Source organism: Pongo abelii, chromosome 11 (assembly GCF_028885655.2).
Source record: "Pongo abelii isolate AG06213 chromosome 11, NHGRI_mPonAbe1-v2.0_pri, whole genome shotgun sequence".
NCBI lineage: Eukaryota > Metazoa > Chordata > Mammalia > Primates > Hominidae > Pongo > Pongo abelii.
This window is the reverse complement of record NC_071996.2, coordinates 145,044,378-145,068,936: the sequence shown is the minus strand read 5'-3', so window position 1 is coordinate 145,068,936 and position 24,559 is coordinate 145,044,378. Positions and strand designations below refer to the sequence as shown.

General features: G+C 43.2%; 1 protein-coding gene across 10 annotated transcripts in view; it reads right to left on the bottom strand.

Annotated features, from left to right (window-relative positions):
• FARP2 (FERM, ARH/RhoGEF and pleckstrin domain protein 2) overlaps positions 1 to 24,559 on the bottom strand; it is a 142,409-nt gene that overhangs the window by 86,458 nt on the left and 31,392 nt on the right. For all 10 annotated transcript variants that reach the window (XR_008523158.2, XR_008523157.2, XR_008523159.2 and 7 more), the window contains 3 exons: positions 6,807 to 6,911; positions 5,856 to 5,898; positions 3,066 to 3,144 (listed from right to left, as the gene is read on the bottom strand). Coding sequence is in view for 7 of the 10 variants with exons in the window: in XM_063712631.1 (XP_063568701.1) it covers positions 3,066 to 3,144; positions 5,856 to 5,898; positions 6,807 to 6,911 (227 nt within the window). In the remaining 3 variants the exon portion in view is untranslated. The remainder of the gene's footprint in view (positions 1 to 3,065; positions 3,145 to 5,855; positions 5,899 to 6,806; positions 6,912 to 24,559) is intronic.

Below are 24,559 nucleotides of genomic sequence, written 5' to 3'. Positions count from 1 at the left end.
CTGTCTCGAAAAAAAAAAAAAGAAAGAAATTAGCCTTTTCAGGCATACCATCTACCCATATAATTACACGTTTGCAGCCATACCTTCAAGGAGGAAGGTCACAAATTCACATTACTTCTGTTAGTCACATAAAACTGCACTCACAATTTTGGATGAAATAGGAGAAAATGAAAACACAGCTTAAAGCATGGCTGTGAAATTTCTTAACAGATTGATAATCTCTGGTCTTGGCTAGGATCTGAGAAACAGGCACTTTGGAATACCATTAGTGAGAATGTAATGAGAGAAGGCAATTGAAAATATTTGTATGTTCATTTATTCCATCAGCAAATAATTACTGGCGTGAATTATGTTCTAGGTACTGTTCTGGGAGCTCAAAATGCAAAGGTAAGCAAGACCAACTCCCTGCCTCCAGTGGAATTCATGCCCCAGTGCACAATATTAAAATTTATCACATTCTCTTAAAATTCAGGATGTATATACTCTTTAACACAGCAATTCCATTTCTACAAACTTTCCTAGACTAATATTCCCATAGTTCACAAAGGTTTGTGAACAATGTTTCTCTGCAGCATTATAACAGAGAAAAATTGGAAATATGGATGAATATGAGAATGATGAAATTACGTTACAGCCTCATTTAGTATATTTTTATATACAATATGGAAAAATGTCCACAGCATGCTTAATAAGTGGGGGAAAAAAATCAACCTACAGTTCAATATGTATCATTTGATACTGTTTTATAACATTTGTAATTTCTTTAAAGTTCTTATAACTATGTGTTTATTGCACATCTATGCTTTCATCTGAAAGATACGTACTTATGCGGAGAATAAGGTGCTGGGTAAATGGAGAACTTTTACTTTTTACTTATCTTTGTTTACTTATTGTTTTTGAGACAGGCTCTCACTCTATTGCCCAAGCTGGAGTGCAGTGGCGCTACCACAGCTCACCGCAGCCTCGACCTCCTGGGCTCAAGTCATACTCCTGCCTCAGCCTCCAGAGTAGCTGGACTACAGGTGCATACCACCACGCCTGGCTAATTTTTTGATATTTTGTAGAGATGAGGTCTCCCCATGTTGCCTAGGCTGGTCTTGAACTCCTGAGCTCAATCGATCCTCCTACTTTGGCCTCCTGAAGTGCTGGAATTACAGGTGTGAGCCATTGCACCTGGCCCTTAGCTTTATTTGGAAAAAAATTTTTTACCACAAACATGTACATTTTTATAAACAGAAAAAAGAATCCTCCACATAAATATGGGGGAGAAGGGAGTAACTATAACACTGAGTTACCAGCATGAGTCCTAGAACTTGAGACCCAGGATCCTGAATGAGGGGACACTTTGTTATCCATCATTTTCAGATATCTATCTAATCTATCTATCTATCTATCTATCTATCTATCTATCTATCTAATCTATCTATCTATCTAATCTATCTATCTAATCTATCTATCTATATCTATCTATCTATATCTATCTATCTACCTATCTTATCTATCTGTCTATCTATCTATCCATCTATCTATCTATCTCTATTTAAAAGTGATTCCCTCAAAAGAGACTTTTTTTGGGTAAATGTCAGGCATTTAATACACTACTAAGATCTATGGTCACTCATAAAAATACTTTTTGCCATCTTTGGAGTTTCCTAAACCTTTAAAAATAAGAGGGTGAACTAATGAGGTCTCTCCATTTCCTTGCAGCTGACATTCTATGATTTTGTGTTGTTAAAATGATATGCAGAAATCTTTAAAAGAGAGTTCACAAGACATCTGATTCATTTATGAGTACACTTTTAGCCAGAAGGCAAAAAAGTTATTGATACCACTACAACATCATAGTTCTCTTTCATATCTAATTTTGGGTTTTCAGTTGCTTTTTAGGTTATTCCTCTATTCTTCATAATATAATTGATACACGAACAAATACAAAAAATACAAAGAAAAACCTTCCATAACCTTACTGTCCAGATGAAACAATTGTTACTATTTTCTCTTTTTTTTGAGACAGAGTTTCGCTCTTGTTGCCCAGGCTGGAGTGCAATGCCAATCTCAGCTCACTGCAACCTCTGCCTCCTGGATTCAACAGATTCGCCTGCCTCAGCCTCCTAGTTAGCTGGGATTAAAGGCGCCTGCCACCACGCCTGGATAATTTTCTTTTCTTTTTTTTTTTTTGAGACGGAGTCTCGCTCTGTCGCCCAGGCTAGAGAGCAGTGGTGTGATCTTGACTCACTGCAAACTCTGCCTCTCGGGTTCACGCCATTCTCCTGCCTCAGCCTCCTGAGTAGCTGGGACTACAGGTGCCCGCCACCATGCCCGGCTTATTTTTTGTATTTTTAGTGGAGATGGGGTTTCACAACTGTGTTAGCCAGGATGGTCTCGATCTCCTGACCTCGTGATCCGCCTGCCTTGGCCTCCCAAAGCGCTGGGATTACAGGCGTGAGCCACCGCGCCCGGCCAATTTTCTTTGTATTTTTAGTAGAGACGGGATTTCGCCATGTTGGCCAGGCTGGTATTGAACTCCTGACCTCAGGTGATCTGCCCGCCCTTGCCTCCCAAAGTGCTGGGATTACAGGTGTGAGCCATCGCACCCTGCCGTCTTTAGATCATTCCTATAAAGAATTGATCTTTAATTCAAAATAGTAGCACAAAAGAAGTGACCCAAAATATTTCTGCTCCATAAATTCATAAGTACTAACACACTGGGTACTTCTACCAGTTAAGTATATTTTATTGATAAATAAGTATACAGGAGCAAAATCCCTGAGAACCTTATGAATATGCATAAATCTATGTTCATTTGGAAAATGTAAGTTCAATATGACCCTAACATCCCATTCCATTTTCAAATTTGTACTGTAAACCTTACATTGAAGTCTTATTCACATGTGTTTGTGCAAGGGTCAACTGCCAACATGCTTCTTTTAACCACTCTACATTGACGGTTGCTTTTCTGTGTACATCAGGCTTATTCATTCTTTCAATGAGCCAGGTGCTGTGGGAGCTAACAGGTGAATACAAGATTCCTGCTGATAACAGCTTCAGCTCTGTGAGCTCTTTACCTTGTATATTCTTCTTGTAGCTGACCAGGATCAGGTGGAAAAAATTTTACAGCTAGGCGAAGCACCACATTCTTTGGCCCTATAACAAAAAAATTTAAACTTCACAAATAAGGCCGATCTTTGCATTTATTCTCTTTTCATATATTACTGTATAACTGAGGTCATGCTTCCAAGTGGACTGTTACAGCAAATCTTTTCAAATAATATGATATTAAGAAATTTCTGCCCAGGTGTGGTGGTGTGTGCCTGGAATCCCACCCCTTTGGGAGGCTGAGGTGAAAGGATGGCTTGAGGCCAGCAGTCTGAGGCTGCAGTGTGCTACAACTGCATCACTGCACTCCAGCCTGGGCAGCAGGGTGAGACCCTGTCTCTGAACAAAAGAAAAAACAAAGAAGCATTTCCTGTATATGAATTTATGAGTCCCAAGTACCAGTCACATACATATAGAATTTTAAAATTTTTTGCATTAAGCAGGGATTACTCAAGGAAGCCTTAAAAACAAGTAGGGCCGGGTGTGGTGGCTCATGCCTGTAATCCCAGCACTTTGGGAGGCCAAGGCGGGTGGATCACGAGGTCAGGAGATCGAGACCATCCTGGCTAACACAGTGAAACTCCGTCTCTACTAAAAATACAAAAAAATTAGCCGGGCGTGGTGGCGGGCGACTGTAGTCCCAGCTACTCCGGAGGCTGAGGCAGGAGAATGGCGTGAACCCGAGAGGCAGAGTTTGCAGTGAGTCAAGATCACACCACTGCTCTCTAGCCTGGGCGACAGAGCGAGACTCTGTCTCAAAAAAAAAAAAAATAAATAAATAAAAACAAGTAGGAAATTGCACATTAAAAAATTTAAATAGGCTGGGTGCAGTGGCTCACATCTGTAATCCCAGCACTTTGGGAGGCTGAGGCTGGTGGATCACTTCAGCCCAGGAGTTTCAGACCAGCCTGGGCAACATGGTGAAATCTCATCTCTACCCGCCCCTCTCCCCCCAAAAAAACCCCCAAATTAGCCAGATATGGTGGTGCATGCCTGAAGTTCCAGCTACTTGGGAGGCCAAGGTGGGAGGACTGGTGGAGCCCAGGAGGCAGAGGCTGCAGTGAGCTGAGATCACACCACTGCACTCCAGGCTGGGTGACAGAACGAGACTGCCCACCCCTCCACACACACAAACATGCGCACGCTCTCTCTCTCTCTATATATATATATACACACATACATATATATACATACACATACATATATATATTTATATATATATATATATAGAGAGAGAGAGATACATTTTTTCCCCAGTTTATGGTTTTGTTTTTTTGTTTTTTTTTTGAGACAGAGTCTCTCTGTCGCCCAGGCTGGAGTGCAGTGACGTGATCTTGGCTCACTGCAAGCTCCGCCTCCCAGGTTCATGACATTCTCCTGCCTCAGCCTCCTGAGTAGCTGGGACTACAGGCGCCCCCCACCATGCCCCTACGCCCGGCTAATTTATATTTTTAGTAGAGGCGGAGTTTCACCATGTTAGCCAAGATGGTCTCGATCTCCTGACCTCGTGATCTGCCCACCTCGGCCTCCCAAAGTGCTGGGATTACAGGCATGAGCCACTGCGCCCAGCCCCCAGTTTATGTTTCAGGGAAAAAAATGATAAATGAAAAAGTTTTTTAAAAAAAGTTAATGTGTTTACATCTACTTTTTTTTTTTTTTTTTTCAGATGCAGTCTCACTCTGTTGCCCAGGCTGGAGTGCAGTGGTGTGATCTCGGCTCACTGCAATCGCCGCCTTCCAGGCTCAAGTGATTCTCCTGCCTCAGCCTCCTGAGTAGCTGAGATTATAGGCATGCACCGTCATGTCTAGCTGATTTTTGTATTTTTAGTAGAGACAGGGTTTCGCCATGTTGGCGAGGCTGGTCTCGAACCCCCGACCTCAGGTGATCCGCCCGCTTGGGCCTCCCAAAGTGCTAAGATTACAGGCGTGAGCCCCCGCACCAGGCCAGTATTAGTAGTAGTAATAAAAACCCATTATTTTTGAAATCTGATTACTGTAAAGGTACATTATCTTCGTTCACTGGTATAAAACAGTTATTGTTTTTCTTTCCGTAGAGTTCCTTGTTCTGATATAACAAAGTTATTTCTACACGTTTTTCTTTAATTTATAATAGTAATACAAAAAATTATGGGTGACTCAGACAACTATAGACTTCATCTGACACAATTATAGAAGAACTGAGAAGTGCTACTATATGCCTTAGTTTAAAAAAATTTAATAAGTAGATGAACGAAAATAATTATCTTGAGACTGAGGTGGGAAGATAGCTTGAACCCAGGAGGTTGAGGCTGCGGAGAACTGTGTTCGCACCACTACACTCCAGCCTGGGCAACAAATAGCCAGACCCTGTCTCAAAAACAATAATATAATTCTTATTATTATATTCACAATTACAATTACGTTTATAACTGTAAAACAGTATCAACTATTTTATTAAAAGCTATTTAAAAGAAGAATCTCAATGTCTTTTCATAATCAAGGGAGAAACTGCAGTTATTTTTGCATATTGGCCAAAAATTAAGACGTTATCAAACAGCATATGCTCTTATTTCCAAATGTGAAGCAAGTCACCTAGAATCTTCTGAGTTAAATTTACTAAAACTAAACAGCAAAATGACTTCCAAGTTTATCTGCTGTTGGTGATTACTTCCTGCTAACCATACACGGTGGTGATAATGAACATCTGAACATGCCTTTTAAACATTCCAGGACAACGCATCTTAAACAAACAGATTTTAAAGAGTTAAACCAAGGACTTACTTCGTATTTGCCTAATGATGGGTTTCATAGGTTCAAGCCAAATCTAAAGAAGAGTTAACAGAAGAAATCCAATCTATTAAATAATGTCTCTATTTAACAAGTATGCTCTAAAAACAAAAATGGTTATAATTAGATAAATTTTTATGTCAGGAAAATTTTGACTCTACCCCCCTCTTAAAAGTTGAATCCTGATACAACAAACTGTACAAGAAAGACAGCAATGCCTGCTTTGGGAAGCCTGGGAAGACATTAAAATTGCTGTATTATACTGGATACCTCCATTCAGTTGCTGCTATGCACAGAATGGGTCCCAATAATTATTTGTGGGAATTTGTTGACACCAAACAAATATTTGGTACTACTGCATTTGTGAACAAACTGATGAGAGGGCTTCTGCAAAAAAGAGGTAAGTCATGTCACCAGAACAGGAGACTTGGATAAATCCGGTCGCACTGCCAAGGGTATCTGAAAGGTTGGACAGAACTTAATAACGCTGACATGCTTTTTGAACTAAAGGGTTGATGTATGGTTCTTTAAAACAGTTCTATCTATAAATATTAAAACTCCACGCTTTTTAAGGTTGCATCTATTAAGTAAAATGAGGCATAACTGGTTAAGTTTGCTAAAAATTCACTTTCGAAATGATTTTCATACAGGATGTATTAGAGGTTGCTTTTACAACTTTTAAGAGAGTTTCCACAGCACATGTGCTAACGAACAGAACAAATTTAGGGAGAGTGTGAATTCAGGCTTGGATTAAAGGCAAACATATTATCTACAGCTAACAATAATATACTTTAATAGCAAAAATATTTGATACTGATGATGTGAGAATTATAAAAGATCTTGCGGCTATCATCACAGCAGGCCCAAAGGCTCCACGCCTGGGCACATCATAAGCATCCTACTACATGCTTAGGGCCTGTTTCCCTAACAAATCAAAGCACTTACCCAATAGGACTGAGTATTTTGAAACTCCAACCCGAAGTAGTCACATTCTACCAGGTTTAAACGCTTCCACACTTGTGTCAGTAATACCTGGCCATCGCATTTAGGCTGTGCAGAGAGAGGTGGGAAAAATAACAAGGATTGAATGACTAAACAGCAAGGGTTTATGAAAACTGTGCATAAAACTACTTTCCCACACATAAAACTTTATTTGTTGCTTCACTTTGTCTTCCAGTGTATAACTAAGATTTATAAACTACATATAAAAAAAAAAAGTCTGAACCATTTGTGCTCAGAAACTGGCAACAAAATAAATAAAGCTAAAAAATTCCTTCCATTTACATTTAGTGTGTTTCACTAAATGTAAAAATTCCTTCCATTTTACATTTAGTGTGTTTTCAGTCCTATTTCTTTGTACCTTTAGGCTATAGAAACCATTTCTAGTTTTGGTAAATATTTCATCAAATAATTTTGATATTTACGCCAGGTGCGGTGGCTCACGCCTACAATACCAGCAATTGGAGGCTGAGGTGGGTGGATTGCTTGAGCCCAGCAGTTTGAGACCAACCTAGGCAATACAGTGACACCTCGCCTCTACCCAAATTAAAAAATTAGCTGAGCACAGCAGTGCCCACCTGTATTCCAGCTACTCAGGTGGCTGAGGTGTGAGTACTGCTTGAACTTGGGAGAAGGAGGCTGCAGTGAGCCATGATCGTGCCACCGCACTCCAGCCTGGGTGACAGAGTGAGACCTTGTCTCAAAAAAATGTAATTTTAATATTTACTAAAAAGCTAAAGTCTTAGAGTCTTTGTTTATATTATTTGGCCAATCGGAAATTACAAGGAGTAAAAAAAAAATATTATTTGGTAGCATTTCACATCAATGAGAAGAACTGTTCATAAAGGAGGTGGGGCAACGGACTCTCCCATTAAGGAAAAGAATGGGCTGAGCATGGTGGCTCACGCCTGTAATCCCAGCACTTTGCGGGGCTGAGGCAGGAGAATTTCTTGAGTACAGGAGTTCAGGATAAGCCTGGGCAACATGGCAAAACACTGTCTCTACAAAAAAAAAAAAAAAAAAAAAAAAAAAATATATATATATATATATATATATATATATATATATATATATATATATTAGCTGGGTGTAGTGGTGTGCACCTGTAGTCCCAGCTACTCAGGAGGCTGAGGTGGGAGGATCACCTGAGCCCAGGAAGCAGAGGTTGCAGTGAGTTGAGACTGTGCCACTGCATTCCAGCTTGGGTGACAGAGTAAGACCCTGTTTCAAAAAACAGAAGAAGAAAAATGGAAATAGAGTTTTATTGTACATTACTCACAAAAATAAATTCCAGTGGACCTAAAGACCAGAATCAAACACAGAAGAATCTCTATAATCTTGGGAAAGGTAAAGTCTTCCTAAGCATAGCAAAAAGGAAAGATGGACAGACTTGACTTAAATAAAAGTGAAAAACATCTGAATAGAAACACATTTAACAAAGTTATCTAGAATCACACTGAGAAAAGTTACAATGTTTTATTTTGCTCTTATTAGATGAAGATGTACAAATGGCTACTATGCATTTAAAAAGATACTAAATTTCTTTAATAATAAAACAGTAAGATATTTTTCACCCATCAAAGAGGGTTAGAATGATGATGCCAATATTGGTGTGTCTGTGAGAAACAGCCACTTTCACAGGGTGCTGGGAAGAATGTAAGTCCATATGACCTGTGGGGGGATAATTTGAAAACACCTTTCAAAATTTAAAGTGTGCATTTGCCTTTGCCCCAGCAATTCTACTTCTAGAACTTTTTCCTATAGACATTTTCATACAACTGTACAGACCTAAACATGTTAAGGACAAATTCAGTAAAGAATTGGTAAAATAGGAAGGGCGCGGTGGTTCATGCCTGTAATCCCAGCACTTTGGGAGGCTGAGGTGGGTGGATCACCTGAGGTCAGGAGTTTGAGACCAGCCTAGCCAACATGGCAAAACCTTGTCTCTACTAAAAATACAAAAATTAGCCGGGTGTGGTGGTACACGCCTGTAATCCCAGATACTCAGGAGGCTGAGGCAGGAGAATAGCTTGAACCCGGGAGGCGGAGGTTGCAGTGAGCCATGAGCCAAGATTGAGCCATTGCACTCCAGCCTGGGCAACAAGAGCGAAACTCCATCTCAAAAAAAAAAAGAATTGGTAAAATAAATAATGACATATCCATAATGGACAACTATGCAACCCTTAAAAAGAACACAGAACTCTCTATTGTGTTATCATTGAAAAAAAATCTACAATACATAGTTTAATTAAGAAAAAAATAAAAGGGACTGGGCATGGTGGCTCACGCCTGCGAACTCAGCAACCTGAGGGAGGATGATTGCTTGAGGCCTGGAGTTCAAGATCAGACAGCACAACAAAGAGAGACCCTGTCTCTACAAAAGATAAAAATTAAAAGGAAAAAGAAAAAAGGCCTCCATTTCTATACAATGTATATAATGATTCCATTTTATTAAAAATACACATGCCCCGTCGATACATTTATATGTAATAAAAATAAGTTTGGAAGGCTGTTCACTAAATCTTTAAAAGTAACCATCATTAAAGAACTGAGCAGAGGTGGAGGTGGGGGCAAGGGCATTCTTACTTCTTCACTTCTATAACATCTCAATTTTTAACCAATAGGCATATATCATCTTCGCAATTAACAAACAATAGGTGCACATTGGGGGAGGCAAATCTCATTGTTCCAAAGGACATTATGGCCCTTGAGGTTTAGTCACCAGATTCTCACTGTGTAAGAAATAAAACCTTGCAAATCCATTGTAACAAGGCAGCATGCAGAATAAAAGTACAAGGAACGCCTCTTTAAAATGGAAAGGTGAGCTACAAAGTGACCTGACATCGTACATACAATTTCTAAAGAACAAAAGGGCAAATCTGTGTTGAACTTGCTCTGACATAATCTCTTAGGGCCTTCTCCAGTAAGAACTTACTCTGATGCCTGTGGGCATCTAGGAGGTGGCATGCCAGTGCTCCACATGTGGTCCATCAAGATGGGGAGAATGCAGCCAGACCAGGGTTTCTGAGACTGTTAACTAGTCAGAAATTAGGAACCATGGAGTATGCTGCACTAACTCACTGTGGGCCCAAACAACCCTATGAAGTTCTCTCAAAGCCATACTGTCTGTCCACACCTCCATCCAGGATCACCAGGGCAGTCCTCCTCATGACTTCCCCTGAGTCAGGACTTGGGGTGGGGAGGCTACATACAACCCAAGTCCCTCACCCTGATACAGCCTCACACTACCTGGCTTCACCTGAGTGCAGGGATAATGACATGCCCAGGCTATTCCCTTAGAGAGAAGAATTCCCTCTCACTTCCCTTCTATCAGTCTCCAGTGAATGCTTTGAGAATCTGATAAAAAGTCAGCTCATTTGTGGTCTCTCTTAATTCAGTCAATTCTACCTAATTACCACACCAGTTGGTACTCAACTCTAGAACTGCCCTTTGGCATTGTTGCTGACTGTGACCTGTTTATTTGTTTGGGTGTGTTCCTCCTACCAGATGGCAAGTTTAAAGGGCAGGGACTGCACCTTCTCCATCCTAGTAGCTCCAGCTCTGGCTCACAGGAGAGGCACCACACACGGCCAGATTCCCGGACTGTCCACCACTGCTCCTGATTCTGATGGCTGTTGTGGGAGGTTGAGTGTGCATTTCAGGTGGCACAGAGAATATGAAATTCTCTTAGCTCTCCCCTCTTTTTCAACTACCTGACTGCCCCTGTGAGTCAATGGGGAGGTCAGGGTTCACTGTCCTACCTGAGCCCCTCCACTTCCTAGGGTAGTGCAGCCAGGGTCTGCTCCAGGAGCCCTGCCCGACTACACTAATGAAGGCAATAGACACTAACCATGCAGGTGCAAGCACATTCACAAGGCACCTGTTAACCAGCAATGTCCAACACCCAGGACAGGGTTTGTAAATACAGGCACAAAAATTCACAGTTACATGGGTATTTGTATATATACACACAAGCATATGTACATGTGTTTAACCTGCAGTGCAGGGAGGATGATCTTTTCATGAATGGTGCCAGGGAAACTGCATATCCATACAGGTGAAAATAAGCACTGACTCCAACCTCACACCATGCACAAAATTAATTCAATATGAATCACGGAAAGGCACAACAATAAAGCTTGGGGTAGGCAAATAAACAAGACACAAAAAACACTAGCTCCCTCACCCCCAAAAGACTGGTATCGACTACCTGAATATTACAACCTTCTGTATATCAAAAGACACTGTTAAGATAGGAAAAAGGCAAGCCACAAAATAGAAGATAGTTGCAATACAAAAACCCAACAAAGAGGCTGGGTGTGGTGGCTCATGTCTGTAATCCCAGCACTTTGGGAGGCTGAGGCAGATGGATCATGTGAGGTCAGGAGTTTGAGACCAGCCTGACTAAAAATACAAAACTTTCACTACTCTCTACTAAAAATACAAAAATTAGCTGGTGTGGCGGCGTGTGCCTGTAGTTCCAGCTACTTGGGAGGCTGAGACAGGAGAACTGCTTGAACCTGGGAGTGGAGGTTGCAGTAAGCTGGGATCGTGCCACTGCACTCCAGCCTGTGCGAGAGAGCTAGACTCCGTCTCAAAAACAAACAAACAAACCCAACAAAGGTCTTGTAGCCAACATATATAAAGATCTACAAATCATAAGGAAAAACCAGACAACCCAATTAATGACAAACGGGCTGAAAGACTTAAATAGGCACTTCACAAAAGAGGATATTCAAATGTCCAATAAACAACGAGAAAAGTTGGACAATATTACATCAAGGAAATGCACACTAAAACCACAATAAGATACCATTAGACCCTCACTAGAATAGCTGAGAATATAAAAATGGATAATCCTAATGTTGGCAAGAAAAGTAGAACATCTGGAGTCTCAAACACAGTAAATTTGTATTATCTCTTTGGAAAACTGACAGTATCTACTACAAGTATACAGAAATATACCCTATAACCTAGCAATTCCAGTCCGGGGTATAAACCCAACAGAAATATCTGTTTATAGAGACCTAAAGACAAATTCAAGAATGTCTAGCTGGGTGTGGTGGCTCACGCCTGTAATCCTAGCACTTTGGGAAGCCGAGGCGGGCAGATCACCTGACGTCAGGAGTTCAAGACCAGCCTGATCAACATGGTGAAACCCCATCTCTATTAAAAATACAAAAATTAGCCGGGCGTGGTGGCACACGCCTGTAATCCCAGCTACTTGGGAGGCTGAGGCAGGAGAATTGCCTGAACCTGGGAGGCGGAGGTTGCAGTGAGCCAAGATTGCGCCACTGCACTCCAGCCTGGGAGACAAAGCAAGACTCTGTCTCAAAAAGAAGAAAGAAAAAAAAAAAAAAGAATGTTCACAGAAGCTTTATTCATAGGAGCTCAAAACTGGAAACTACCAAATGTCAATTAAACAGCAGAATGGATAAACAGTGATTTGTTTTTACAATGGAATACTACCCAGCAACGAACAAACAAGCAAACCACAGCTATACCAACAACACTGATAATTTTCACATAGTACATATTCTATTCATGTACATGATAAATATATACATACTTACATGAAACTGAAGATCTGGCAAAACTAATTTATAATGCTTAAGATCGAAACAGTGGCTACTTTTGGGGGTCATAACTGAGACAGGCACAGGGAGCCTGTTCTACTCCATTCTCTGGGTGGGGTACGTAAGTGTATACATATGAAAAATTATCAAGCTGCACACATAAGACACATGCACTTTCTTATGTAAGTTATATTTCAATAAGAATGTAATTAAAAGGAAAAAGGGGCCAGGCACGGTGGCTCACGCCTGTAATCCCAGCACTCTGGGAGGCCGAGGTGGGCGGATCACGAGGTCAGGAGATCAAGACCATCCTGGCTAACATGGTGAAACCTCATCTCTACTAAAAATGCAAAAAAAATTAGCCGGGCCTGGTGGCGGGCGCCTGTAGTCCCAGCTACTTGGGAGGCTGAGGTAGGAGAATGGTGTGAACCTGGGAGGTGGAGCTTGCAGTGAGCCGAGATCACACCACTGCACTCCAGCCTGGGCAACAGAGTGAGACTCTGTCTCAAAAAAAAAAAAAAAAAAAAGTAATTAAAAGGAAAAAAGGTTTAAAACCTTTGGAGTTCATGAAAATTGATCTTTCACATTTTATAATAATCCTCTCTACAAAAGTCTCTGAGCTGTGAACTTTGCCTCTGCTTGATATACCAAGAACATACAACTCAACGAAGCAGCTGATTCTACCCCTGGACAGTTCTGCTTGAAAATAATTCCTAGCCTTTCGTCTAATGTCTCTCCAACCTCTACCTCCCTAAATCCTCACCTGATCAATCTCTTCTGGACACAGTTCAGCTTACCAAGGTCCCTTCTAAAATGGTCACCCAGAACAGAATATATGTCACAGAAATTACCCAAAAAAAGACAAGTTTGGTACAGTGCCTACACTATGAAGTTTGATCACTTAACATAGATCACTGTATGCAAATTAAGTTATTCAGAGAACAAAACTTTATACTTCATGAGAACAAATCTTCTAGGGGGACTACACCAAAACACACATCAATCTAGTTTAATTTTTTAATATATCATTTTTAAAGTACTAAACATAAAAAGATAATTTGTAGGCCGTATGTTTCAGGAGGGCAGAAACCATATTATGAACTGTGATCAATAATTAGATCACCACACTCTTGGAGACTTTCAACAGAAAGAATTATCCCTGAGGACAGAATCCCAGGTAGTTCCCGATACTTCAACTCAAATTATTGGTAAACAAACAAACAAACAACAACAAAAAAACAACTGTCAGGAGAGCCCTTTTTCCCCCCACATAGTAGGCACTCAGATGTCTATTAATGAAAAAACAAATCACTTCATAACTGGAAGAAACATTTCTGTTATGACCATAAATACTGAAGTCCAACCTGACATAAGTTATTAAAAGGTGGGCAATTCAACATGACCAGAAGTAGCAGGCAGTGTGTGAGGTGCAATGCAGGCCACAAAGAAAGGCTCTGCAAACCAGCCAGGTGACCATAGGGTTCTGGGCCATTCTTGAGCTGCTCTGCAATGGCGTAAATGCATGGTTTCCAAGGATGTCAAGAAATCTGGGAAGAGGTTGACCTGTTATTTTTCAAACCTAAAGAAGACCACAATAGAAGAAACAGGTTTAATTTGAACAGTTTAGACTTTATAGCTAAACGTAAGGAAGAATTGATGGTCAAAATGATAAATATAAAATAAGGTATAGAGATATATTTTTAGCTCTTTGAACTTTTTGGTATATTGTATAATCATCTCTAAAACAGTACCAACAGCCATTGAGCCAAGGGTCAGGCATCCTCTGCTCTAAGTAGAAGACGAGCAGGTATTCTCCAGGCCCTTTGTGGTTCCTGAGTTGATCACAAGGAACGGGTTTCCTCACACTGTCCTAAGGGCAGAGGCTTTGGAGTAGGAATCCTGGTTTCCACTTGGTGGGTGTGCTTAGCCTTGGCTTCCTCAATTGAAGAACAACACAACTCTTACCCTGAATGGGTTTTATGGGAGTGTAACAAGGTAGCACAGGAAAGCTGCTGAGCACCATGCCTGGCACACGGCATCTCCAAGTCCAATACTGCTGCTTGCTGTCTGCCCACACAGAACAGCGTGAGCATCACCAGAAAACATCACACACAGCGAGGGCTCATGCCCCTCCTGAGTAGGGAGTAGGGTTCATTCGGGACAGGTCCTCAAGTGTGCAAAACAACTTCTTAATAAGGTCTACAAAAAGTAAGACCACAGATGAGCGGGAGAGCCCTTTGAAGAGTAAGACCACAGATGAGAGGAAGAGTCCTTTGATTCCATGATGGGTGCATGTTACTCAACACAGCATCCAATAATTTATTTTTCCTGCCAACATGTAAAACGTATTTTAAAAATCAAACCCCTCCCCCTCCCCCTTCCCCTCTCCCTCGGTCTCCCTCTCCCTCTTCTTCGGTCTCCCTCTCCTTCTTTTTTCGGTCTCCCTCTGTTGCCAAAGCTGGACTGTACTGCTGTGATCTCGGCTCGCTGCAACCTCCCTGCCTCAGGCTCCTGTGATTCTCCTGCCTCGGCCTGCCGAGTGCCTGGGATTGCAGGCGCGCGCAGCCACACCTGACTGGTCTTTGTATTTTTGGTGGAGACGGGGTTTCGCCGTGTTGACCAGGCTGGTATCCAGCTCCTGGCCTCGAGTGATCTGCCCGCCTCGGCCTCCCGAGGTGCTGGGATTGCAGATGGAGTCTCGCTCACTCAATGCTCAATGTTGCTCAGGCTGGAGTGCAGTGGCGTTATCTCGGCTCGCTACAACCTCCACCTACCAGCCTCCTGCCTTGGCCTCTTAAAGTGCTAAGATTACAGCCTCTGCCCCGCCGCCACCCCGTCTAGGAAGTGAGGAGTGTCTCTGCCCGGCCGCCCATTGTCTGGGAAGTGAGGAGCGCCTCTGTCCGGTTGCCCCGTCTGGGAGGTGAGGAGCACCTCTGCTCGGCCGCCCCGTCTGGGAGGTGAGGAGCGCCTCTGCCCGGCCGCCACCCTGTCTGGGAGGAAGTGAGGAGCGCCTCTACCAGGCCGCCCCTTCTGGAAAGTGAGGTGCGCCTCTGCCCGGCTGCCCCGTCTGGGAAGTGAGGAGCGCCTCTGCCCGGCCGCCCCGTCTGGGAGGTGAGGAGTGCCTCTGCCCGGCCGCCTCCCCGTCTGGGAGGAAGTGAGGAGCACCTCTGCCCGGCCGCCACCCCGGCTGGGAGGAAGTGAGGAGCACCTCTGCCCGGGCCGCCCCGTCTAGGAGATGAGGAGCACATCTGCCCGGCCGCCCCGTCTGGGAAGTGAGGGGCACCTCTGCCCGGCCGCCCCGTGTGGGAAGTGAGGAGCGCCTCTGCCCGGCCACCACCCCGTCTGGGAGGAAGTGAGGAGCACCTCTGCCCAGCTGCCCCGTCTGGGAGGTGAGGAGCGTCTCTGCCCGGCCACCCCGTCTGGGAAGTGAGGAGCGCCTCTGCCCGGCCGCCCCATTTGGGAGGTGAGGAGAGTCTCTGCCCGGCCGCCCCATCTGGGAAGTGAGGAGCGCCTCTGCCCGGCCGCCCCGTCTGGGAAGTGAGGAGCGCCTCTGCCCGGCCGCCCCGTCTGGGAAGTGAGGAGCGCCTCTGCCCGGCCGCCTCGTCTGGGAAGTGTGGAGTGCCTCTGCCCGGCCGCCCCGTCTGGGAGGTGAGGAGCGCCTCTGCCTGGCTGCCACCCCATCTGGGAGGAAGTGAGGAGCGCCTCTGCCCGGCCGCCCTGTCTGGGAGGTGAGGAGCGCCTCTGCCCAGCCGCCCCGTCTGGGAAGTGAGGAGCGCCTCTGCCCGGCCGCCCCGTCTGGGAGGTGAGGAGCGCCTCTACCCAGCCGCCCATCCTCTGGGATGTAAGGAGCGCCTCTGCCCGGCCGCCCCGTCTGGGATGTGAGGAGCGCCTCTACCCGGCCGCCCCGTCTGGGAAGTGAGGAGCGCCTCTGCCTGGCCGCCCCGTCTGGGAAGTGAGGAGCACCTCTGCCCGGCTGCCCTGTCTGGGAGGTGAGGAGCGCCTCTGCCCGGCCGCCCCGTCTGGGAGGTGTACCCAACAGCTCCGAAGAGACAGCGACCATCGGGAGCGGGCCATGAGGACGATGGCGGTTTTGTTGAAAAGAAGGGGGGGAAGTGTGGGGAAAGGAAGGAGAGATCAGATTGTTGCTGTGTCTGTGTAGAAAGAGGTGGGCATAGGAGACTCCATTTTGTTCTGACTAGGAGAAGTTCTTCTACCTTGGGATGCTGTTGATCTATGGCCTTTCCCCCAACCCCGTGCTCTCTGAAACATGTGCTGTGTCAACTCAGGGTTAAATGGATTAAGGGCGGTGCAAGATGTGCTTTGTTAAACAGATGCTTGAAGGCAGCATGCTCTTTAAGAGTCATCACCACTCCCTAATCTCAAGTACCCAGGGATACAAACACTGCGGAAGGCCGCAGGGTCCTCTGCCTAGGAAAACCAGAGACCTTTGTTCATGTGTTTATCTCCTCACCTTCTCTCCACTATTATCCTATGACCCTGCCATATCCCCCTCTCCCAGAAACACCCAAGAATGATCAATAAATACTTCATAAAAAAAAAATCAAAATATTTTCCATAATGTACTTTAAATAAACCAAACTTTTTTCAAGAATTCTTGCCAAAGTAATTTTTCACAGGTTCACTCTCCATAATTTGTATAGATGCCTTACGACCTGGACAGTAGCTCATAAAGTGTCATAATCAGTTCTATTTTCAGTGTCACTTGTATCAGTCACATGCCCTTTTTTTTTTTTTTTTTTTTTGAGACGTTGTCTCACACTGTCACCCAGGCTGGAGTGCAGTGGCGCGATCTCGGCTCACTGCAAGCTCCGCCTCCTGGATATTCATGCCATTCTCCTGCCTCAGCCTCCCGAGTAGCTGGGACTACAGATGCCCGCCACCACGCCCAGCTATTTTTTTGTACTTTTAGTAGAGATGGGGTTTCACCGTGTTAGCCAGGATGGTCTCAATCTCCTGACCTCATGATCAGCCCGCCTCGGCCTCCCAAAGTGCTGGGATTACAGGCGTGAGCCAAAGCACCTGGCCCACATGTCCACTTTTATCCTTTCAAATCTTCTCGACTTAAAACATACCTTCTGGTCCTAAAAATACAGAAATTCACTATCAGGTGGACTACAATAATCACCGCATGTTCCCAAAATACCAAATGATCAGATGAAACAAGATTCTCCCTGCACTAGGTTGGAAGGGCCTCACAGCCACTTAGAGCACTGGCATCATCCAGATGCTCAGAATGGAAGAAAACCCCGCCATCACACTGTGCTTCCTGCTGAACTCAACAGCCACTCAAATCAGAACTGTTTCAATACTAGGCTGGAGGAGAAACAGTATTAAGAACATAGTATAAAAAAATACAAGTTAAAAAGCAAAACTTTTTGTTCAGTGTTTCCAGTTTTCTAGTTGCTCATGGTGTTAAAGTCCTTTTCCAGGCTTAGGTATAAAGAATATTGTTAAAAATTTACATTTACAAAACTATTAAAGATTTTGTCTACATGAAAATGGGCGACAAAGGCCTGGCTAACAAAGTACTTCTTTATTCTTTGTCTTAAGCTCTGTGGGAAAATTCTTCTTGAAACAGCTTGATTTTGTCCTTTAACTTGTTTCATGTGCTCATTTACAGTTCACTTGCCAAATTATAACTCCTCTATCTATCTAGATGGCCACTCCTATTATATAATTCGTATCTGTACTGGAAGTTTCATTACTTAAGATTTTTATTGTCTAATAATTAGATCAATCCCAAATTTCCTTTTAAAATATTATACTGTACAATGAAAATAATCTTGAGAACTCAAAAGGAAACTGTAGCTACATTCTTTGAAAGGTCACCAACATTTTTGATAGGCATTTCACTCTCATTTTGGCACATTTTCAAATCTGGGGTTCTCACATATTCCTAAAATACTGTACACCAAACTTCTACTCCAAATTGCACCAAGAACCATAAGGAGGCTGGGTGCGGTGGCTCACGTCTTTCATCCCAGCACTTTGGGAGACCGAGGCGGGTGGATCACCTGAGCTCAGGAGTTTGAGACCAGCCTTACTAACAAGGTGAAACCCTGTCTCTACTAAAAATACAAAAATTAGCCAGGTGTGGTGGCAGGTGCCTGTAGTCCCAGCTACTGAGAAGGCTGAGACAGGAGAATTGCTTGAACCCAGGAGGCAGAAGTTGCAGTGAGCCGAGATGCCACCACTGCACTCCAGCCTGGGCAATGGAGTGAGACTCCATCTCAAAAAAGAGAGGAAAAAAAAAGAATCATCAGGAGTAGTGTTAAATCTCAGCATAAAGATGTTAACTGCTACTTCTTTTTTTTTCTTTTTTGAGATGGAGTCTCGCTCTATTGCCCAGGCTGGAGTGTAGTGGTGCCATCTTGGCTCACTGCAACCTCTGCCTCCTGGGTTCAAGTGATTCTCCTGCCTTAGCCTCCTGAGTAGTTGGGATTACAGGTGTACACCACCACACCTAGATAACAGGTTTTGGATTTTTAGCAGAGATAGGGCTTCACTATGTTGGCTGGGCTGGCCTCAAACTCCTAACCTCAGGTAATCCATCCGCCTCAGCCTCCCAAAGTGCTGCGATTAGAAGTATGAGCCACCACATCCAGACTGCTACTTCTGCTTCTAAGGGAAGGGTTCTGTATCATACAGGGACAAATGAATCCCCAGGCACTTCATCTTTCTAGACTAAACAGACCAACTGGCAGATAAATCATCTCTACCATAAGATGTGGGCAAAAAATGAGCTTATGTATCAATGGATTCATTCATACCCTAGCTCTTCTACAATCGTTTTTCTTAAACTACTCAAGGAAACAGTACAACATGAAATCCCCCAATCTGAACCTGTTAATACTGGTGACTCAATTACTTATTTATTGCCTTTCCATTCCAAACCCACCCTTCTTTACCCTGCTTTGTGACACTGGAGTAGGACCCTGTAGACATTGCTTTTACACCAGCTGGCTTTGCCAGTAGAGGGCTCTGGGGAGATACGACAAGAAGAAGGGCCTTCTCTCCCCATTTCCGGGCTTTTGGCTTTCTTGCTAGCTGTGTGCAGGAGAGCCAGTGGCTCACACCATCCTATGAGTTTCAATGGCACTCCAGTCCCACTGGTGGGCAGTTTCCTCCCTGCCAGCCGATTCCTATGACACCTTAGTGAACTTCACCATCCAATGGGTCTGCACTTCAGTCTTGCCAGAGAAGGCCTCTTTCAAATTTGCTGCTTCTTTGGATATTCCTTCCCTCAGCCCTGGGGTGGCGCTGCTCACCACATCTCCTGGTCCTATATTATTTAGCATCTCCCTCCCATCTTAGTAGTTAATCCTCTGTTGCTGGTTAATCATTATTTCTATTAAATTTCCCTGTTCAAATTACTGGTACAGTTTCTGTCTCCTGACTGGCCCTTGAACGATTCAATGGTATTCTCTGGAAAACGATTACACAGCTTTAACATCTTGAGCTTGGGAAAAAGGGTTCTTCCCCAAGAGTGGAGAAAAAAAGCCAAATCCACAGTGGTCCTCCTAACTACTGCAATGTAGTGGTAGCAGAAGCTCTGCATGACCAGATGAGGTTGAAAACTGGAAGAACAGTCATTAAATGGAGGTTCACTTGGCATCTATTCTGCTAGCTGCCTACCTGAATTCCCAAATTCATCAGGAGAAGAAAATTGTGCCTTCTAGTGCTCTCAGAAGTGGGGGAAGGTGGGCCCGAGAATACAGAACCTGCAATGAGCTTCCTCACAGAGACACCAGTGGAAGTGTGGAGGGGATTGCCATCTGAGCACAAAAGCAGGTGATGTAGAACACTCGCCAATTAGTGTTTTATGTCTATTAAAGTCTTCCACCTGGGCAAGGGCACATCAAGAAGGACACACCCCAAGATGAAGGAGGCCCCGTTTCACTACACAACCCCATTTTCCCAACACATTTGCAGACAGTGTATGCCAAACACCAGCAGCCAAAGAAGCAGCCTGCTACTAACTGGCTTGTTTTAGGAGTTGGGCACACAACATATAATTATTTTCTTCTTTATTGTCTTTCACTTAGCATCTGGGAAAAAGCAAAACAGAAGAGTAGCTTAGTTCAGCAGTAAGATCTCTCAAAGCAAGCTCTTAAGCAATTCCTTTCTTCTTCATTAACCAAAAGAGTTCCAGTAGCTTGCCTGTCCTTACTTGTGCGTACTTGTGAGAACTCACAAAAAGGAAACGTGTCTGTCAGCGTCCCCACCCACTCACTATGGTCAGGACGCAGCTCACTCCCACGGCCCTGTGGCCAGGCAGCTGCCATTTTCAGAAAGGAAGCCTGCCTGGGAAATCAAATAGCGGCCTTTAAAAAAGGCCAATAAGACCATTATTGATCAACCTGAACCTCATTTGCAAAAATACACAGACACTAAGAATGGTTAGACATTTAAACCAAACTCTTGAACTACAGAGACCTACCTGAAAAGCAGAGAAATTAGCCACCAAAGAATGAGTAAACATGGTATACCAAAGAAAACATGATCTAAAAAAATAAGATCCTATGTACAACTACTGCCTTTGTATAAAAATTAATAAAAATGAGAAAAAATTAAAATTAAAGAAAAGATAAGATCCTCAAAAAGGTCAGTGTTAGAGGTAAAGGTATTCATAAAATGAGAGGAGACTGGAAAAAGAATCCAACTAAATAATGAAAAGGGGATTTATAAAGATGACTCCAGAAACCAAACCTCAACAGGAGGCCAAAACAACAGATGGACAAGACTTGAATTGGAATCAGTAGTGTGGAAAAATAAACAGATGCATTCTTCTAGAGATAAAAATGATGAAAGAAAATCCAAATTTAGGAATCACAAATGTGTCTACAAGGAACCTAGGAGAGGCGGCTGTAGCAGATACTGCGGTGTGATAATCCAGAAGATGCCTGGTGACTCCTGTCCTGAAGACGGCAGTGTCAGCTGTCATCTCCTTAGTCATTTGCTGGACTCGTTCAAAATCAAAAAGGTAAATAAGAAACTCTATTTTCAGCAAAACTAGGAACTCTCAAATCCTGCATCACAAAACTGTGGGGAGAAGCACCACTAGCAATAGGGACAGAGCAAGGGGTTGGGCATCTGTAGTGGGGGCACAAGCACTATGCCACAGGGCCAACTTCAGCAGAAGGCCTAAGAACACTTATCAAAGGTGAAGGGCACACTGAGGTGCAAAACTTCAGTCCCTTGCTTGTAAGAGCAAGGATGGGAAGAGACTTGGGTAGCAGGGTCCAACTGTGGGCCCAGTTTGGCTTGGAAGAGCAGAGGTGATAGACTAAAGAAGAAATCTCAAGCAAGTCACATCCAAACCCACATACCAAGCTCGAGTCATGGCATGAACTTTACATTTCAATGAGTCTATGACCAGCCAATCCCCAAGAGAACCTCCTTAAAATAGCCAACCTGTGAATAACTTATCTGCTTCAAAGATGGGTGATCAAAATAGAATAAGCGTTGCAAATATTAAAAGGTATTCAAGATAAAAGAGAAAAGAAATAGATATTAAAAACTACTTAATAAAGCAACTGCCTCTATAATACAAGAGCACAAAACTACAGTATCAGAGCTCTAGAAAGAGAAGGAAAGACAACAGTTATTCAAAGAAAGTGGATCACCTGGGTGAGAATTCTTGAGGTCCTGCATAACCCTGAGTAAGATTTTAAATTGGGTTGTTTTACAGAATTGTAAGATGTCTCAGTTGGTTCAGGCTGCTATAATAAATACACCATAGACTGGGCAGTTTCAACAACAAACATTTATTTCTCACAGTTCTGGAGGCTGGAAGTCTGCGGTCAAGCTGGCAGTAGATAAAGTTTCTGGTGATGTATAAGGCTTGGTTAACAGATGGCTATTTTCTTGTATTCACAAGTGGAGTAGCACAGAGAGAGAGGAAGAAAATTCCCTTCTGTCTCTTCTTCTTTTTTTCTTTTTAAGTCCAGAGTTTTTGTTTGATTGTTTTTTTGAGACGAAGTCTTGCTCTGTCATCCAGGCTGGAGTGCAGTGGCACACTTGGCTCACTGCAGTCTCTGCCTCCTGGGTTCAAGCAATTCTCCTGCCTCGGCCTCCCAAGTAGCTGGAATTATAGGCACCCACCACAATGCCCAGCTGATTTTTGTATTTTTAGTAGAGATGAGGCTTTACCATGTCGGCCAGGCTGGTTTCTAACTCTTGACCTCAAGTGATCCGCCCACCTTGGCCTCCCAAAGTGCTGGGATTACACGCATGAGCCACCTCACCCTGCCTCATGTCTATTCTTATAAGGGCGCTAATCCACACTCGTGAGGGCTCCACCCTCCTGGCCTAATCACCCCAAAGGTCCTATCTCCAAATACCACCATATTGGTGGTAAGGCTTCAATACAAAACTTTTGGGAGAACACAAACACCTAGTCCATAGCATTAGAGACATTTTTTTGGGACAGGATCTCACTGTTACCCAAGCTGGAGTGCAGTGGCATGATCACGGCTCACTGCAGCCTTGATCTCCTGGGCTCAAGCAATCCTCTCACCTCAGCCTCCCAAATAACTAGGACTCTAGGCATGTGACACCACACCCGGCTAATTTTTTTTTTGTAGTGATGGGATCTTGCTATGTTGCCCAGGCTATAAGAGTTATTTTAAAAAATATATTCTAGATGTAAGTTCCTTATCAGATATATCTTTTGCAAATATTTTCTCTCATTATTTTTACTTCCTTGATAGCATCTTTATTTGTTCTTTTATCACTTTGGAATTTGGTGTCACATCTACTCCTAGGTTTTCTTCTATGAGTTTTATAGTCTCAACTCTGACATTTACATTAATGATCCATTTTAAATTAGTTTTTGAGTATGATGTGAAGTAGGGGTCCAAATTCATTCTTTGCATGTGGATATCCACTTGTCTAGGCACCATCTGTTGAAGACTATTAGTTCTCTCATTGATTATCTTGACATTCTTTTTGAAAATATCAATTAACCATAAATGTAAGGGCTTATTTGTGGATTCTCAAGTCTATTTCATTGATCTATAAGTCTATCCTTATGCCATACCACATTGCCTTGATTACTGCAGCTTTCCAGTAAGTTTTGCTATGGAAAAGTGTGAGTCCTCCAACTTTCTTCTTTTGTGAGATTGTTTTTGGCTATTTTAGGTTTTTGGCTATCCCTTGCATTTCTATATACATTGTAAGATCTGCTGTCAATTTCTACTAAAAAGCTAGCTGAGATTTTGACGGAAATCACATTGAATCTGTAGAGCAGTTTGAGAGTATTGCCATCTTAACAATATTAAGTATTCTGATCATGAACATTGTCTTTCAACTTATTTAGATGATCTTTGATTTTTTCAATACTTTCATGAGTTTCCGTGTACAAGTTTTAAGGTTCTTTTGTTAAATTGAATCCAAAGTATTTTATTATTTTTAATGCTACTGTAAATAAAACAATTTTCTTTTCTTTTTTTTTTTTCGAGATGGAGTCTCGCACTGTCACCCAGGCTGGAGTGCAGTGGTGCAATCTCAGCTCACTGCAAGCTCCACCACCCGGGTTCTCGCCATTCTCCTGCCTCAGCCTCCCAAGTAGCTGGGACTACAGGCACCCGCCACCATGCCCAGCTAATTTTTTGTATTTTTAGTAGAGATGGGGTTTCACCGTGTTAGCCAGGATGGTCTCGATCTCCTGACCTCATTATCGGCCCACCTCAGCCTCCCAAAGTGCTGGGATTACAGGCGTGAGCCACTGTGCCTGGCCAATAAAACAATTTTCTTAATTTTATTTTGGAATTGTTCATTGCTAGTGCATAGAAATACAATTGATCTTTGTATATTAATCTTGTATCCTGCAACCTTCCTGAAATTGTTTATTAGTTCTAATAGCTTTTTTTAAAAAAGAGACAGGTATCTTAAAATTTTCTATATACAAGGTAATGTCATCTGTAAATAGTTTTTACTTCCTTTCCAATGTGGATGTCCTCCCTCTCTTCCTTTCTTTTCTCCTCCCTCCCTTTCTTTTTTCCTAATTGCTCTGGCTGGAACCTCTAGTACCCGGTTAAGTTTTTCAAAAAAACCTCTGTACCTCTGTTTTCCCAAGTATAAAAGAGAATAACAGTGCTA